Raw genomic sequence first — 20,235 nt, 5'->3', positions numbered from 1 at the left:
GCTGATATTAGCAAAAATATTTAATGAAAAATTTATATTTATCTCAAATTGACTTATTATTCACTTAGTGTAGGTCAAATAAATAATGTTTTAATCAAAATACTTTCGTAAATGTGAATATATATGCCTCCTCATATGTATTATCAATTTTTGAAACTATAGGAGTGTACGTGTAATTTTACAAAACCTTAGGAGAAGGTAGTAATTATCCTTTTTCATAATTATTGTTGATTTATTGTAATATTGATTATTGTTTGGTTATAAATATTAATTTGATATTGATATCTTAATTGAAGATGATGAAAATTAACGATATAATTTATTGATTTACTATAAAAAGAAAAGAAAATTTGTCGAGGATAATATTTATATTATGTTATTAATTGGGTGCGCGTGGTGTGAAATTAAATTGATTGTTTGATCGTTAAATTAGAAATATATAATATGATCGTATAATTAATTTATTTTATGATATTATCATATTTTTAGTAGATGATTTGCAATTTACTTAGATATTTATCCAAATGAGTGGCAAGAAATTATTAGGAAATGAGGACGAGATAAAAGTAAGTCCATAATAAAGGAAGAAGATGTTGTATTTTTGGAAAGAAATTTATGCCAAGATTCTTAAATAATTGGATAATTTGAATCTTGCAATATTTTCATTTTGTTGCATATTTTGATTTTTCCATTTTTGAAAAAAAAAATAGTATTTAGCGGTGAATGGATTATAGATTCATGGATATAAAAGAAATTTTCGCCAAAAAACGGATCGAGAAATACCATCATGATCGATCAGAGCCCAAATCATCGACTGGCCCTTCAACAGTAAAATCCTTCGTATCGAGAATAGGGGCTGATTCGATTGTGTCTATGCTACTTTTGATTCAGTAGAGCTGAAATCCGTCTCGCAATTCAAATTTGCGCTGCATCAGTATCTGTAAAAAAGATTTAAAAAAAGATCCGAGATTGTACTTGTTCTTGTAACAATGCACTAGGATCAGGAGAGCGCGGGATGAGAACAAGAACGACATAAATTCACCAAATAAAAATAATATTAAGTTGTACCTAAATCGGTTACGTGACGTATTCTGCTCGACGCATTTTAAATTTATACGTTAAGAGTTAGGTGATGATAAATTAAGACGCGCAATTAATATCATATTTATAACTATTTTTTTATAATTTATTTATTTTACATAGCATCTAAAACTAGTTATAATTATCAAAATTATCTTGAGCACAACTAGTTGATGGCTACAAAACCTTATCTTGAAATTAAAATGCTAAAATAGGTCAATTTTTAAAAACCAAGTAGTTCTTGCCATCAAAGCTATAACTTTAAAATTTTAATATGAACAACACCAAAGTCAATTTCATTTATAGTTTCACACATCAAATCAATATATAGTTCCATAATAATTTTACACACTACACAATTTTGACTTTAATGTATACTAATTAATGTATCTTCATTTAATTACTTGTGAAAGATATTTCTTCATATAATCATATAATGTACACTATTGAATTATACAAGTGAAACATTGTCTATTATCTATTGTGTTTATTAATAATAGGGATAATTATACTCTTTTTTCCTAAAGTTTGATGTGTATATATGTAAATTAGTCTGTGGTTTGAAAAATTACATATAATCCCTTTTGAAATTTACTTCCATCGAACAAAATAAGTCCCTTAATTAGTCACAATTCACCGAATTTGCTGATATTAATAAAAAAAAGATAAAAATCTATATTTACCCTCGATTGATTTATTACTGATTTATTGCAGGTCAAATAAAATTTTTTATGATCAAATTATTCTTATATATCTCTTCACATTAATACATGTGATGAGGTATATTTTCAGCGTTATAAGGGTAGTTTAATTAAAATAAAAATTTATTTGATTTGCAATAGTTAGTAATAAGTCACTTTTTATTTATTTATTTTATTAATATCAAGAAACTCAGTAAATTTTAACTAACGGAGGGACCTATTTGTTATATGGAAGCAAACATAAAAAATTTTAGATTTAATTTTTCAAACTATAGAAAATTTACATGTAAGAGAAGAAGAGTCTGATTATAAATAATATTTTAGTTTCTTCATTATATTTTTGAAATTAATCTTTATGCAATCTCCTCAGGTCAAATTGAATCTTACTCCAGAATTGAACCGTTCGAAACACACGATGCCAAACACGCCCTAAAGCGCGTAGCAAACACGCGCGGCTCGGCGCATGTGGGATTCCACCTCGTCAATGATAGATGGGAACTAAATACAAAACAAGATGAAGGCTAAAAAGGGGGTCAATCCATTGTCATGGCTGTGTGTAGAGAGAGAAATGAGAGAGAGAGAAAATAAAGTAATGTTTACTACTCATGAATCTCCTCATCTCCCCCCCAAAAAGGTTCTTTTATCTTTCTTTCCTCACCTTTCCATTATCTCCATTTTTTAAAAAAATTGGCCATTACTTTAATCTTGCAAGAGCATATACTCCTAATTCTTTAATTACCCAATTAACAAATCAAGAACCCTAATTAATTACTCCTAAAACAAGATTACACTCAAAAGTAGGGCAGCCCACTTCCCCTAGCATCATTGTATTTTTTTATTTCAGTTTAGTTAATATTTTATTTTATATTTTCAATCATATACGTGTCAATTACATCAAATATTTTTTTACAATAGATATTTAATACGACATATATATTTGTAGATTTCGACCAAACCCTGATAGTTACAAACTGTTCTTGTTTGGATTTATCATTTTTATGAGAACTTTAATACCCGACTTTCTTTATGAGACTCGAACTCATGACTTATTATTGGCGCGCAAAGAGCATAATATATTATATGTGCTGACAAAATAAAATTAGATTAAATATAAAAAAATAAGAAAAGAAACATATGTTCTTTTTTTTTTTTAATTTTGCAGAAATCTTTGCAACTGAAAGTACTTTCATGTCCCTGTTTTCCATAAATTCCTTATTCTTCTTACTCTCTTTTTAATCCCATTTGGAAAAACAAGATAAGAAAGCCTGCATGCACTCTCACTCTGACACCTCCTGCTTAAACTAATAACCCCTCTTGGATTTTTATGCTGTTATTTTTAATTTAGAAAATTATATTTAAAAAAGAATTTCTGGGTTCATTTTTATTATTTTCTTGTGATTATTATTATGTCATCCTCAGGAACAGGGAAAAGGTGAAATTAGAAAATAATAAAGGTTATTATGGCATCACCATTTGTTTTTCACAATTTGTTTTATGTGTTCATGTGGGAGTTGAGGGAGGGATATTTCTTGGTGTATTGAATGAGAAAGAGACGGAGGTTTGTGTATGTGTTCGTTCACTGCTCATATCATCAACTTCTTAGAGAGAGAGAGAGAGAGAGGGAGACTGGTTTTTAGAGAGAGAAAAGGAGGAGGGGAGAGGGGGTGTTTGTGTGAAGGAGGTGGTCTGATCTTTCCTTTTCGCGTTGAATTTCTCACACAGCTTTTTTAGTCTTACATATTGAAAAACTGACCTTATAATACATAGGGGAGGAAAGAAAACCATTAGCAGAGGATAGATTAGAGAGATCCTATATAGAAACTCAAAACCAACACCACAATCTGATTCTACACCATCAAGATTCTCTCAAGTGTTTTTGTTTGGGTTCAGATTTCAATTTCCTGCCTTTGGAGTTAGGAGGGTCTGCTTCTTTTACCTCAAAAGCATTGTTCGTCCATTGAAGTTTGGATTTTTGAGTGTTCCCGAGCAATTTTCAAGATTCCCAGTTGCTTGTAATTACGGGAAATTCTGGGCTTTCTCTGGATTCGTCTGCCCTTGAAATTTGAAATCAATCATTGATTCTGAGGAAGAAGGGGAATATGAGAGCAGGATTGAGTACTATTCAGCAGACTCTAACACCGGAGGCTGCCAGCGTTTTGAACCAGTCCATAGCGGAGGCAAGTCGCCGGAACCACGGCCAAACAACGCCGCTACACGTGGCGGCGACGCTGTTGGCGTCGCCGTCGGGATTCTTGAGGCAGGCTTGTATCCGCTCCCACCCCAATTCCAGCGGCCGGCTCGGGGGGGGACCAGGGAGGGAGCCGCCGATCTCAAATGCCCTCATGGCAGCCCTCAAGCGGGCTCAAGCCCATCAACGGCGCGGCTGCCCTGAACAGCAACAGCAACCGCTGCTCGCCGTAAAAGTGGAGCTTGAGCAGCTGATTATTTCCATCCTCGACGATCCTAGCGTCAGCCGCGTGATGAGGGAAGCCAGCTTTTCTAGCCCAGCTGTAAAAGCCACCATCGAGCAGTCGTTGAATAACTCCAACACACATGCCCATCAGCAGCATCATATTGCCGGTGGGAATGTGAGTTTTGGAGCGAATTTCGGAGGAATTGGGCCAAGAATGCTCTCTACTCCAGGCCAATTAACAACGCCGCTGGCACAGAATCCGTCTCCGATTATCCCATCAGCCAATCGAAATGCGTATTTAAATCCGCGGTTGCAGCAGGGGGCTGCAGCCCAGATTGGTAATCAGAAGGGTGAGGAAGTGAAGAAGTTATTGGAGATAATGGTGAGAAGCAAGAAAAGGAACCCTGTTTTGGTAGGTGATTCAGAGCCTGAGGCTCTGGTGAAGGAATTCTTCAGGAAGGTAGAGAACAAGGAATTGGGAAATGATGGAATTTTCAAGAATGTTCAAGTTTTAACTTTGGAGAAGGGACTTTTATCAGATAAGAATCAGATAGCGGCGAAAATTATGGAATTAGGGGGCGCAATTGAGAGTAGGATTAGGAGTGGAGGGGTGATTCTTGATTTGGGTGATTTGAAGTGGCTGGGGGGGGGGGCCGTGCAGCAGCAACAGAAGCAGCCGGTGGTTTCAGAGAACGGGAGGGCGGCGGTGGTGGAAATGACGAGGTTATTGGCAAGATTCGGTGGCGGAGACGGTACTAATGAGAGCAGTAATAAACTTTGGTTTATTGGGACTGCAACTTGCGAGACTTACTTGAGGTGCCAGGTTTATCATTCCACCATGGAAAATGATTGGGATCTGCAGGCTGTGCCTATTGCTTCGAGATCGCCTCTTCCGGGGATGTTCCCAAGGTATATTCTTGAGTCCAATTTATGAAGATGGTGCTTGAATTAGCTACAGTGTATCTGGTCCTTTAAGCCCTGGTGTTTAATCTGCTTATGCTACATGAACTCATTGAGTCTTTTGCTACATGTTGGATTTGAATTGACAGTTCAAATGGAATTGCATATCTGATGTGCTTTGGTATCTGAAAATGCTCATCTAGTGTCTGTCATGAATTATTCCCTGAGCACAGTAGTTTCATCTGTAGATTGGGAAAAGTAATATGAATTTTGTGAACTGGCTTGTTTTAGAAGTTGAAATATGTATAGCCGGATAACGACATTCTTTTTTTCTTGTTGTTCATCCTTCATTAAGATTTATAGTATCTTTTCATGTCCGAAAAAGTGATTTTGGTTGATTAGCAGGTTGAAATTGTTTAGAGTCATATGTTTGTGGTTTCCTTTTTGGACAATAGTAAAAGTTTGAATTATGGTGCATAATTATTCTTCATTTGTCCAAAATTTTTATTATATTGATCTTCTGGTGTGTGGTATTTGTAATTAGGCTTGGAAATGAAAGAATTTTGAGCAGTCCAGCGGAGTCTTTGAATCCCTCGAGGGCTGTTCCAGCTCCACTGCCTTCTTTGACAAGGCGTGTATCAGAAAACTTAGATCCTGCTCAAAGATCGACCTTCTGCCCTCAATGTTCAGGGAATTACGAGAAAGAGCTGGCAAAACTCGCGGCCATTGAGAAGTCATTTTCTGCAGCTAAACAAGAAACAACTCGACCTTCTCTGCCACAGTGGTTGCAGAATGCCAAACTGAATGGCGCTGATGCTAAGACGACAGATGAAACACAGGTACATGCCCTTTGAATTTAAGGTTTGGAACAAGTAATTTTGATTGAAATTACAGGTAAGCTAATATTTCTCATGTTTTTACAGGGGAAGGATCAAGGAATGCTTTCCAAGCAGAAGACTCAGGAGTTGCAGAAGAAATGGAGAGATACGTGCTTGCATCTTCACCCTAACTTTCATCAGACTGCTCGATCTGATAGAACTGGTCTGCCGGCTCTGTCTATGATGAGTTTGTATAACCCAAACTTGCTCTCACGTCCGCCGTTCCAGCCTAAGTTGCAGACGAGCAAACCACTTGGAGAAGCTTTACAATTGAACACGAATCAAGTTACAAGCCAACTGGCAGACCGTGCCAATAGCCCTCCCGCGAGCCCTGTGAGGACGGATCTGGTCCTTGGCCGGAAAGGACCAGATAGCATCCCTGAGAAAGCAACAGGCGATCAGGCTAAAGACTTCCTTGGTTGTATCTCTTCGGAACCACACTCTAAGTTGCTTGATAAATTTTCTAATGCTTTGGATGCTGATACATACAAGAAACTCCTCAAGGGCCTCATGGAAAAAGCATGGTGGCAGGCAGAAGCAGCCTCAGCAGTGGCTTCAGCCATTACACAATGCAGACTGGGCAACGGAAAGCGCCGTGGTGCTGGATCAAGGGGCGACATATGGTTATTATTCACGGGGCCAGATAGAATTGGGAAGAAGAAGATGGCATCAGTGCTAGCTGAGCAGATATGTGGGACTAGTCCAATAATGATATGTCTCGGGAGACGAAGGGATGATGAGGAATCAGATACAAATTTCCGTGGTAAGACAGCACTCGATCGTATTGCAGAGGCAGTCCGAAGAAATCCATTTTCGGTCATTATGCTCGAGGACATTGATGAAGCGGATATGCTGGTGCGTGGGAACATAAAACGAGCAATCGAGAGAGGCAGGTTTACCGATTCTCATGGTCGTGAAGTCGGTCTTGGTAATGCCATATTCGTTGTTACTGGAGATTGGTCTACAACTAATCCTGAAGCTTTAAGAGACGGTCACTTCGTGGATGAGAACAAGCTCGCTTCTATAGCAGGCGGCAGTTGGCAATTGGGACTAATAGTAAGAGAAAAAAGCGCCAAACGACGAGCACACTGGTTGCACGACAAAGATAGGTCCTTGAAGCCAAGAAAGGAAATCGGGTCCGGCCTCTCTTTGGACCTCAATCTTGCAGCAACCTACGCAGAGGATGATAAAACAGATGGATCTCACAATTCAAGTGACCTCACCATAGACCATGAGGATGAACTTGGCCATGTGAACCGACATTTCTCCATTGCATCGGTGCCTCATGAGCTGGTCAGCAATGTCGACGATTCGATACTATTCAAGCCCGTCGAGTCTGCCTTCGTTCGACGCGAGATCAAGAAAACGATAGCCGTGAAATTCTCCATGGCCGTAGACGAAAATTTGACGATAGAAGTAGAAGATGATGTCCTAGACAAGATCTTAGGAGGGCTATGGCACGACCGGACGAGTCTAGAAGAATGGATAGAAAGCGTTCTCACCCCAAGTTTCGATCAGCTAAAGACACAACTCCCGACTGGTGACCGGAGCACCTCAGTGGTTCGTCTAGTGGTAGAGTCGGATTTCGGCAACCGGGGCAAGAGCACAGGCAATGCAGATTGGTTGCCTAGTAGCATCCTCGTATGAGAATTGACGGTCGCTCGTGGGGGTACAACTGATATTTCCAGTTTTTGTGGGGGCGGTTGTGTAAATACTGCAAGTATTTGGCAGGATTTTAGACTGTCAAGGAAGAGAGAGGAGGGTAAACAGTAAAGAGATAAAAGAAGACAACCGTTAAGAGTGAGATGTTGACAGGTTAACGAATCTTCAACAGCACTCACTTGTTTTTTTGTTTTTGTTACCTTAGTATTTGTTAATTCCTTTTTCTCTTTTCTAGCATATAAATGTTTAGTATTATTAAATTGTTATTATTATTATTACAACATGGAACTCAATAGATGATGATGATGATCAATAAAGATGAGGGCATTCCTCTGTTGACCCTGTTTTTTTTATTTCAGTGGTGTTCTTGTCTGCGAGGGTGTTATGGTAATTTCCACTTGTGCTGACTGATTCTTGATTCAGTGTGGGTAAAAGATGGTGGGGGGTTCAGAGACGGTCGTACGATTGACGGTCAAAAATGAACTTTTTGCTTTGATTGTTTTGGGTGAAAAAAGTGGGCCCCACTTGTGGCGTAGAACCTCTGCGGGAAGTCACGTTTTTGCATGTGCGACGTGTCGCGTCCCCAAAAGGATGCGAGTTTAGAAGAGAACTACGAGTGTGAAGGGGACCATAACAGTGTCGTAGACTCTCACGTGCTTTTACCATTTCACCCCTCCATTTCTAGTGAATCCAATGTTTCTACGTGGAGTTTTTTAACATTATTATTTTTTGGATTGAATTTCTTTTATTTAAATCAGTGTTTTATTTTTTTATTCAAATTTGTACATAAAATTAATAACTTAAATTCTATGCACATGATGTATATGTATATATTTTAATTAAAAATTTGTGTTTAAGTTATAAATTTTTTTATTTTATCTCTTTACGTAACATATAAATAAATAGCTAATTGAAATAGTCGAATAATTTATAACTGTTATTTGTACTAAAATAAATGAAATATTATTATTGGACTGTGAGTACAGTATAAATTGAACTATGATTACAATTCATGTTATATTAGGTGTTTAATAGGGTCTAACAGGAGAGAGGCTTTAAAAAGATAAAATATCCGTAATAGAATCTCAAAATATCCGAACAGGACAAGAATTCACACATTTTGAAGCAGTGCAATCGACCGACTCGACCACCTGCAAGCACAAAGTACGATTGATTACCTAAGACCTGGAAGACTAAAATCACGACACGTGAATCTACACAAGTACGAACATCTGACCTTACAGATCATTTTTCGAGAGAATATTTTTGATCTTTCTCTTAGATCTCACGTTCAACTAACTTAAGCATGAAGGATCTCAAGTGGAGATTTCCCAACAAGCTTAAACGTCTGTTTGTTTTCTCATATCTCAGTTGAATTATCTTGGAAGTCCTAACGATTCCCAACCCACATGATATTTAAAATTATGTGTACGTACGCAACGCACATCACACAGACACAAGCATAGATGTAGATTGATGTGTACGTGGGTGTGTGTTTCATATGAATTGAACTCCACTCATTCAGACAACTTTTGATTTGAATCTTGTAAGGTGGTGAGAATAGCACAGAGAGGAGTAGTAATCGTCAAGATAATTAAGTAGATCGCCACTTCATATGAAGATGTCGCTGTTTCAACAACTTTGATCATGTCGCACGCTTTAACTCTACCTGCTGCATGCTAAAATATCTTTCATATTAAGGGAGTGTTTGGATCGACTTCGTTATTAACTTCAAAATTTTATTAAAGCTTTTCCAAAAGATATTATAAGATATATCTTTTTATTTTTAAAGTTTTAAAGATGTTCTATACATATGTATCGTTTTTTATCGAACGCTTTATAATAGGAAAAAATGCAAGCAACCCTCTGTGATATCGCAAATGAACAAATTACCCCTTATGAAAAAATAAATAACGATTTACCTCTCCGAGAAAATTGCAATTTTATTCCCGTAAGTATGGGAGAGTGACAACTTTAGTTTCGTACGGATATATTTTCGTAAATTTATTCTGTAATTTTAAATATGTCGTGCAATGAAAATAAAAATGACAAAAATACACTAAAATGGTAAAAAAAAAGTATGTGGTTCATGCGTGAGACCAGTTTAATTGAATATACGTACTCAGACATTATGTCCTTAATGTGCGAAGCTTTTAAAATTATAATTTTTTTTTCTTTCTTGAATTATTGTTTACAATAATTAGTTGAGCATCCCATCAATATATATATATATATGTATATGTATCAACGGTGGAGATTGACAAATCTCACTGGGGTGACCCTAATGCCCAAGTCAACGATGACTTTAGCGTCTTTACTTTAAATTTCAAAGTCGGGAAATGCTGGAGCGCTTTATCCACAGAACCTGGACATTTTGGTGAATAAAATTGTTTTTCGGACTGTTTCTCAAGTTGAAAACTTACAATTATAGTTTAAAACGTGCTAAGGGATTAGTCTCTACCGCGGAGCGCACCATCAATATTTGAAGTTACGCTCAGTTTTTCAAGAAAGCGTGAAAACGAAAATTGTATATTGTATAATAAGTGTAAATTCGAATTAAAAATTTATTTTCTAATTGATTGCTATTTTGTATTATTAAAGAAATATTACATTAATATGGTGTTTTATAAATAGATAAAATATCAATCTATATTATTTACTCGTGGGGAGATTCAACGTGTGTAGACTAAAATACCTTCAAATATATTTATTTTTTTTCCCGTAAAATAACCAACACTTTATTCAATTGGCTTTATCAATAAATTTTTGCTTACATACTTTTGAAATTAATTCCTTTTATCGATTTCGATAGGTACATTCATTTTTTTTATTATTTTTATTTAATAAAATTTAAATATGAACTACTTACATAAGCAAAATTTTTTTAATATTACATCGATTCAACCAATACAACAATACATTAAGAACAATAAATTAAAATTACAGCAACTCTCGATTCAACCAGTTTATCAATATGATCGTAAACAAATTACAATAACACACATAAATTGATACAAACACACAAATAAATACAAATACCTAATGAAAATTCGAATTCAAGATCTCAAACTTATTTATGAAATTTTAAAATTAATTTCAATCACTGTATTAAGACATCATTGATTCCTTACAAAAGCAAGTTGAGCACTACAAATGGTAGCATGCGTGTTAAAGAATAAAAGCAATTGATGTTTTTGTTTTTTTTTTTTACACCAAGAATTGGTTTTACCAATAAAGGAAAAGTAATACGGAAAAGGGCAAAAACGCGTAGAGTATAAGTCAAAGTTTTTTCCATTTTAAGAGGGCTTAATTATTTAATTAAGAGAATTAATCCCATGTGGAAGAAATATCAAAGCAAATCATTGTTCCACCTTTCTTCACTTTTCAATAATTAATGGATTGATCCCCACAAATTAACTATATCATATGGTACAAAAAAACTATTAAACTTCAACTCCATCACACGCCGAGCACGCCACACAACACACTCTAGCTTTATTGTTTATTTGGGCTGCGCTCGGCGTTCAGCTCTGATTCGAGTATGACTCACGTTATATCGACGCAACATGATTATCATATTCAAGATCAGATTCAGACCAAACGGACTGTCCCAATTCATGTCTTCATTAATCGAATTACTTTCGAGACAGGAAAAAACCACGAGCCACAAAAAAAGGGGTTCTATCTCGGCCATTTCGACACCCGACAACCAATTTGGCAACTTCTTCTTCTTCCTCTTTTCCTTTCTATTCGATGATATCAGCCGACACGATATATTTAGCTAGTAGACAACCGGCCTCTTTAATGCCCTCTTGTTGAGGGCCGTTGGCTCTTTCAAGAGTCAAGAATGAAGTCACCACACAAAAACACACACTACAATTCCCTCCCCCAACAGTATTGAAGGTTGCAAGAAAAAGAGCTTTCCCTAAAAGGGACATATCTTCCATTGAATGTAGACACAACTAGAAACAAACTAGGAAGAAGACAAAGATGTTGCGGTCGTGAGTCACAAATTGGTTGATGATGGATGGATGGTGCATGGGATGGCCCTTTGACGCCTAAACCATGCATGTGTGCTCATTTATTAGGCCCTCTTAATGCTTACTTTAGTTTCACATTGTCCCACTCCACTTACATAACATATACATATCTTTTCATTTGTGGGCACACGGAATTGACAAATTTAAATATTTTGGTATCTGTGATTGTCAGATTATATATATATTATAGTAATAGAATTTAATACAATTTATCCTTCTGTAATAGTATAAATGAGTGGATTATATTCTATGAAAAAAAAATAGCAATTTGTCCCTTTGTACCTTTTCAAATCAAGCAATTTAATTAACTCTTGTCTAAGGAGGTAAATTGCTTCATTTTAAAAAATATAAGGAATAAATTGCTATTTTATTTTTCATAAGAGGGTAATTTGCTCGTTTGTAATATCACTGGGGTTGTTTGTATTTTTTTTCTATAGTAATATATGGACTAAAATTGTAATTCTCATAAGACTAAGATTTTCAGAATATACTAAAAATATAAATGGTTTATCCAATAAGTGTATACCTAAAAGTTCTTGAAATTACTCTTAAATAGCTCATATTAATTCGTATTTTGGGTTAAAAGAAAAATCATAATTGGTCTATGACATACAACCCACCATGATCAGCCCATAGCTATAATATATGGATACTTAAAAAATTACTTGATACAGTGTCGGACATGTGCCGGACACTGACACTGTTCGGACATGTGGTTCGTGTGTCCAAAAATTTAAAAAAAAAAAAAAAAGACATGCGTGTCTGACGTGTTTTAGAGGTGGGTCTAATACATTTTGTACACGTTTTGAATATTTTTATAATTTCAAAAGGTTTTGAGCTATTTTTTTTTTAGAAAAAAAAGTTTTGACTAATAAAAACTAAAAAAAATTAACTTACTCATCCCAACTAAAAGTTTTGGAGAAGAAATTACTAAAAATTTAGGAGATGGTCATGATGGTTTAATTAATTTAAATATTACATATTTTTAATGCGTACTTTTTAAATAAACTGATTATATATATTTTTTAAGTCACATTTGGTTAAAAATATAGATGTAGGACATGCTTATTTTTTATTTTATCTTGATATTTTTCATATTGTATATTTTAATTTTATGAGAAATTAAGAATATATATAATAACAATATATATTATATAGCTATGTCAATTTCATATAGTGTCCTAATTTTTCTATATTTTTCGTGTCGTCGTATCTGTATCCATGCATTATAGACCCATAGTATTTGCTCGCATAATACTTATTTTTATTCTTGTATCAAATAATTAAATATAGACTCTTCAATAAACAGAGAACTGATCGTTCTGCATCATTACATCCAAAACTCGTACATGCATAATGAGATAAAGTTAACATCATAAGGTTGGTCCGGATTGGGAATACTTTCGAATCAAACGGAAAAATAAAGTTATTTTTTTTGAAAATTCTATTTTATTTTCAACCTAAACAAACACAAAAGAGGAGTTTTAGCATTTTTTTATTTCATATTAATTCTTTTGACATGCCGTTCCTACTTATAATAAATAATCTTTCATATTTTTAAAGATATTATAAATAAGAGTAAAATAGATAACTCAATACATTACATTGAAAAAAGAAAAAAAGTAAAGAAAGCTAATTATCAGTTAATGTAAATTTGAAAAGTTGAATAAGCTAAATATTTTATTAATTGTAGGGTATTTTTGGCATTATAAAAATTTTTATTACATCGGTATCATTAATCATCATTTATGAATATGAATACTTTTGGTTTAATATATACATATATATATATATATGTATGTTAGTATATATTAAGGGTACACGCGTACGAGCCTGCTATTTTTGTTGTTTTCTTGAACTCATCTGGGCGCAGGGTAACACGTAGAATTATTATTCAGGCAAGGAGGAAAGTTCTTGTGAAAATTTTGATAGCATCGTCCAGATGTGACAGAATTCATACTTGACTTCGTTTCATGTGTCGTAATTATTAAGGTAGTTAGCAGTAAGAACACAAGAAATTAATAAATACGCGTTTCTGCAAATAGTCAAAGAAAGTTTCGAGGAGAAAGAAATTATATATGCGTATGAAAATCTCTCTCTCTCATGCATGATGACTTTGATGAAATTCTTACATCACAATGAAGAAATTATCATCACACGTAAGTACGTCGATGTATGCATATGCACTTTGTTGATTTTAGGGTTAGTTACATGGTTTGCATATGAAGAATTTAGGGGTGAAATGATATGTATTTCAACAATTGCTCTCTTATTAATATTGATCAACGTTTTTACTATTTTCATGATTTATCATAACCAGTAATTCAGTTAATTTATCTGAAGAACTCTAATTTTAAGCCATATAATGGAGAAACAAATCAGTTGAAGAAAAATCACAATCATAACCCTCGGTGTTGTAATTGTAACTATACGTTTACCGTTTATACAATTGCAAAAGATTACCTAAATACCCCCTGATGTACATTATACTAATCTATAATGTACGGACACTCCAAAAAAAATTATTCAGTACAATGTCAGATACAAATACAATTCGGACACGCCAAAGATACATGTCGGACATTAGATCCGCGTGTTTGGAACGGTGTCGGACACGCCACAAACATGGTTGTTGGCATGTCCGACACGTTTAGGGCTTTTTATGATTTTATAAGTTTTTGGATTGTCTTTAAAAATAAAAAAAAAAAGAAATTTTGGGCTTAATAAAAAAAATTAATCCACTCCTCTTACATGAAATGTTTTGGGATAAAATTACTATAAAATTCAAGAAATGGTCATGATGATTTAATAATTTTGGATTATTAAAAAAAATTATTGTGTATTTTAATAAACTGATTATGTATATTTTTTAAGCCACATTTGGTTAAGAATTGAGACGTAAGACATACTTATTTTAAAGTTTATTTGATATTTTTTATATTGTATATTTTAATTTTATAAAAAATTGAGAATATATGAAATAAAAATTTATTATATATAATTGTGTCAATGTTGTGTTGTATCCTAATTTTTCAAAATCTTTTGTGTCACCGTGTCTGTGTTCGTATAGCGGTATTTGTGTCCATGCATCATAGATACTAACAGTCACTTATAGAGTGTACCTATCCAAAGAATCGGTACACCTATAATTTTATAAAGTACATTAAATCATTGCGTATTTGGATCGAGTTTCATGTGGTATCAATATAATTTATTCTATAAATAACTAATGATGACGTAATATACTAAAGGCCAAAACCTCGTTGTTAGTCCATCATCTCTTCCTTTTATCTTTTCTAGTCCCAAGTATTTCAAATTCACTTTAGTAGTCCCTCATTTCTTAAATTTGTCAGATTAAAGTCCTTAACCTTTGGGTTTAGGCCATGTTTACTTCCCTATATAGAATTGTAGGGAAGCTGAAAAATTATTGAATTATGATGGTGCTAGTTGGGATTTCATTCTTGGGTATCTGTTTACTTTCCTTTAGTTAAGTTTCAGGATTATATATTGCTTAGATTAATACCATGTTTACTTCACTGTTTCATAGGTGGAATTATGATGTATCTTGACAAAATCACCCTCAATTATAGAAAAACTTTTTTTTTTTTGGGTAAATGTAATTTTCATAAATAGAAAAAGATATAGTACAACAATCAGGAATCAAGTAGTGTTTTTTTCGATAGGCCAAGGGATACGCCACAATCTATAAAGTGCATGTGTACTAACAGAGCTAGCTAAGGTAATGCCAAGTATATGCTGTCTAACATCCTTCACAATTAAGCTAGCTACAATATTCGGGTTCCGCTCAGTATGCTCGAATTGCCTAAGTTTCTCTCTCTCTATATATATGGTAGATACACGCACCCAATAATGCACGATAGGCCACATTGACGATATGTTTACCCCTCCACTTCCTTGCAGCCCACTCAACATTTGTCATCCAATCTCTATTAGGCCACACAAAGCGTACAACTCGTCTAATAGCGTGAAGGCATTGGCGACTGTATCGACATCGGAAGAATAGGTGTGTGTGTGTCTCCACCTCATCCTCATCACATAATACACATCTATCTAAGTGAGATAACCATGATTTATCCGTTGTAGGTAGTTTCTCCAATATAACAAGCCATAAGATAAACATGTGGTGAGGTATCTTTAAAGCGCCCGAAAGTAGTAAGCCTAACCTACTTTCGGACCTGGTGGATCAAATAATTGGTATAGAGCCTGGATCGTAGGGATTCCACCAGCAAATCTCCAAATAATTCGATCATTATCCCCATGAATCGGTGGAAGCGTGTGAGTAATCTCCAAGTACTCTATATTGGTAATGAGAGGCCACTACCACTGACCTCCCTGGATGACAGAGCTAAGTCTGATGGATTCATGAAAACCAAGGGTGATCGGCCCCCTCGGGAATCTCTCCATAAGAGGACCGAGATAATGCCATGGGTCCTTCCAGAGATATAAGTCACCTCCATCTCCAATATGGTATTCACCATTGGTCGTAGACACGTTCGCAAACGAAGCATTTTCTTCCAACCCCACGATACAAAAAAACTTCATGTCACTCCTTTGGGGGGGAGGGGGGGAACCCAACTTCACCTCCATTCTTAGGGTTCTTCTTCCTTCTCAGCCTAATTTCACACCAACGTGAAAAGTGAAGTCAATACTTGGTCCACGAACATTTTGTAAACTCCACTTATTGAGTTTTATATATTTTCTCTTATTTTACTTTATATTTTTCTTCATTCTCTCAAACTGCTTACTCATTTCCTCATTCCTTTTGCTTTTATGATCAAGTTACTCTCCCTCAACCAACCTTCGTTTACGTCTCTTTGCAGCTTTCGCCACTGGCAAGCAAGTAATCATATGGTTCATTAGTTAGTATACAACGAATTGGTGTGTGAATAAGAGTATTGTCCTAAAATAGTTTTCACACAAAGCTGTTTGTATATTCTCTTTCTGTCCCTTTAGCTATCTTGTTATAACAATACTCATGAATTCTTTTTCTTTAGTTGAATATGGATTCGAAACTTTGTAATAGATTAATCACTTTGTGCACTATTTTTTTTTTTTTATGTCTTGTTATACTACGTACCACATAGCTTAACTTTTTACTATCCAAGTTTAATGCCTAGTACTAATATCCCTCCCACCAGACTGTTATTAAGCGATAACCCAATTTGACCTTGCTAGCTCGGAGGAATACATTCTGTAAATCTCAGTTTGTAATATTTTAGTCATTATTGATTTGCATTGCTACACATTTGTAATTTCGCGGTGTTTTGAAGAATTGAAACTAACTCTCGTAATGGGAAAAACCACTTTTTCCACATCCTTGAGTAACATTGAAATCGAGTTGCAATGGATTTTCTAATACATCGATTTTTGCTCACCAAATGGACATAGCTTGTTGTTTAGTTTTATTCTAATCAATCATGGTCCCTTGCTTTTGCGACTTATCCAGTCTAAATCACTGTAATAGAAAATAGAGACTGGAGTCACAATACCAGGAAAATGGAGACTGGAGTCACAATTTCAGTAGTTGGTGAACAAACTTAAGGTAAAATGCGTCTACTTCGTCCACCAAAATACAGTGTGTATGTATATGCAATCGTGAGGTGGTTGTACATACATTGTGGACTAGTTTGAATCTTGGGAGTTCTTTTGGCAGTTATCCGAGTAATCAGGTCAGTGGTGCGAGTAATTCTTTACAATATCTTATCTATATAGTCATTTCCCCAGATTACATATAGGGGATGTTACTGGTTACTTGTTAAATGATGGCCTTAATATTTGAAGAGCACTTACTGCTGGACATTCCAATGGGTCGATCCACCACGTGTCGAAGTTTGAAGGAGGTCACTCCGGGGTTGCTTAACCATCTTAGCAATACGAAATTGTTATAAAACGTGCCAAAGAACGCATTGAAAAGGAGTAGAATCAACAACGAGGGGTGTACTCGTATACTCATCCATTTCTCGTCTGCTGGGCATTTCCCTCTTGATAACCATCTAGTATTGTCATATGTAGTAGCGTATTATATCTATATCTGTTTTACCAATGATCATACGACTTACAATTGTTCTGAGGGCATGATTGGTACATAGGAATAGTATTAAGTGGAAATAGAATAAAGATAGAAATGAAACAAAAAAGGAAAAGGAATTGCATTTGAATAGCATTCCTATGATTGCTATACACAATAAAGTATAAAGTAATAAACTTGTCATTCCTTAGTTCCTTAGTTGATTCCATTAATATAATTGATAATTAAAAAATAAAAATAAAATCAGATTATGTTTATGACAAATTTGCTCTTTTGTATTTTTTAAAAAATATTTATTTATATTTATTGAGTATGTTGAATGCAGTTATATAACGATAGTGTTTTCAAAATTACTTATGGAATGTTATAAGTAATTTATAAAATATCTCATATATTATTCAATATATATATATATAAATTATTTATTTACATAATAATAATTTATTGACTCATTAAACATATAGATACTATTTTTTGCCGAAATATAAAAAAATAATTTGATTAATCAAATGGACTAATGTATTTAATTAGTCCATACACTATTATTTATTCAGTACCTAATTAAATTTTTTAATTAATAAAATAATTAAATATAAAATCAACATCACTTTTTTCTTACCATGATAATTATTTGTAATACTAGAAACAAAAAAAATACTCAAATTTAATAACACTTAAAACTGAATTCTAAATTAATACAAGAAAAAGAAAACTTTCATTCCCTAAATGTTGGGAATAACTAATACTATGGTTTGGAGAGGGATTGACTAATCCGTTATATAAGGGGATAAGAATTCCCATGGGAATAAGTATTCCTAAACTTAGAACATACCAATCAAGTTGTAGGAATGGACTTGGGAATGCTCATTCCATTCTCACTCTATTCCTATATACCAATCACACCCTGAAGGTTTCATGGCAACCTAAACCTGTTATGTAGAAGTTAAGATAATATTCTGTTGGTTTGTTTTGGCAATTTCCTGAAAGTTGCATACGGTTATTCTCAATTTTTGGGTTCAGTGTCACTCGCTAGATATTAATCGCTCTACGATCCGTGGATCAGTAAATTGACAATCGTCGATATTGCTAATTGTCATTAATTTGGCTCGTATTATCTTGTAGAATTTGCCAATCTTATTTTTTGTGGTTGTTTCATTTATTAGTGCTCATAGTTGAGTTTCCTTAGAGTAACACGGTTACGAGCTGTTTAAATGCATTGGTCATATTACACGTGCGATCAGCGGGGACGCAATTATTTTTTATCAATGAAGCTTAAATTATTATTTACACACATTGCACAACGAGATACTGCAATTTGTTTTTCTTGTATAATTGTCGCCACATTAAAAGAAATAATTATGACCACAAAAAAAATTTCAATGTCGATTGGTTGGTGCATGGATATTCGGGGGCTCACTTTATTTGACGAGTCATTTTATATTAGTTTAACTTTTGTGCTGCTAACAAATTACTATAAACTTGATATATGGCTATATTTACCCCAGTTAGGCCATGTTTACCACATATATGAATATATATCATTAATATGTAATAAGTACATTTATGATTGGTTCATCAAACGATACTTATTTATTAAATGAATATCGTATTTAACTTTGTTTGACATAATAAAATATAATGTGGGAATATTAACTTTACGTTTACGGCAATAAAAGAAAGATCGGTTACCATTGCAGACAGATGGCAGGAGAAAGTAATCATGCTATGTAAACGTCTCTTCATCTGCTGAGATGCAACGACTAATCAAGATTAAGCAAATATTGTTTCCCTCTTTATTATTCACCTGTTTACATAGTGTGCATACACATCCCCTTTAACAAAACATCCATTATAGACATTAAAACGCGCCATAAATGGTGAACCTAAAATGCCTAACATTACATTCGAACTTCTCGTATGCACCAGACTGGACGAAGGAGCAAGACAAGGCCTTTATCAACATGCTGGCGTTGCAAAGAAAATAGGAACACGAGCAAAAGAATTCAGATCGCCCTAATTGTGTTTCCGTGGAGTTCGCATGCAATGGTGTTAATGTATTTCTAAAATGACTTATTCACGGAAATTCTATTTGAAGAAACTCACTTTATTGCACCAGCATTTTCATACTTTCAAGCGGATTTTGGAGGATCATGACTTCATTTGGAAATAAGAAACAAATTGGATACTCGCGTTGAAGGAGTCTTAGAAGAGGATAACAGGGGTGAACTCTTTTTTGTACCCTCATTGCACAAAAAAGTATTCTTTATAAATATAATATAAAGTTGTTACTATAAGGTTGTACTTTAGTTTAGTATGAATATAATATATATAAGGATTCTTTAAATTTTAATTTCTAAAATTATGTAATTGTTTGTAATCAATGACGATGTTATTTACTTCTTTAATGAAGTATAAATATAGATAAAGTTATAACTTTTTCATATGTTTTAATGATTAAAGTATGCTATGAAATTTCAATTTCAGACTTTAGTAATTCAACTATAAGTCTATA

At 34.3% G+C, this 20,235-nt stretch overlaps 1 protein-coding gene across 1 annotated transcript; it reads left to right on the top strand.

Moving 5' to 3' along the window:
- On the top strand, window positions 3,288-8,006 carry LOC105155881 (protein SUPPRESSOR OF MAX2 1). Its single transcript, XM_011071865.2, has 3 exons — window positions 3,288-5,103; window positions 5,639-5,933; window positions 6,018-8,006. The coding sequence occupies exons 1-3, from the start codon at window positions 3,881-3,883 to the stop codon at window positions 7,617-7,619; spliced, it is 3,120 nt and encodes a 1,039-aa protein (XP_011070167.1). The 5' UTR covers window positions 3,288-3,880; the 3' UTR covers window positions 7,620-8,006.

Source organism: Sesamum indicum, linkage group LG2, assembly GCF_000512975.1.
Source record: "Sesamum indicum cultivar Zhongzhi No. 13 linkage group LG2, S_indicum_v1.0, whole genome shotgun sequence".
NCBI lineage: Eukaryota > Viridiplantae > Streptophyta > Magnoliopsida > Lamiales > Pedaliaceae > Sesamum > Sesamum indicum.
This window is presented reverse-complemented; position numbering and strand designations above follow the sequence as displayed.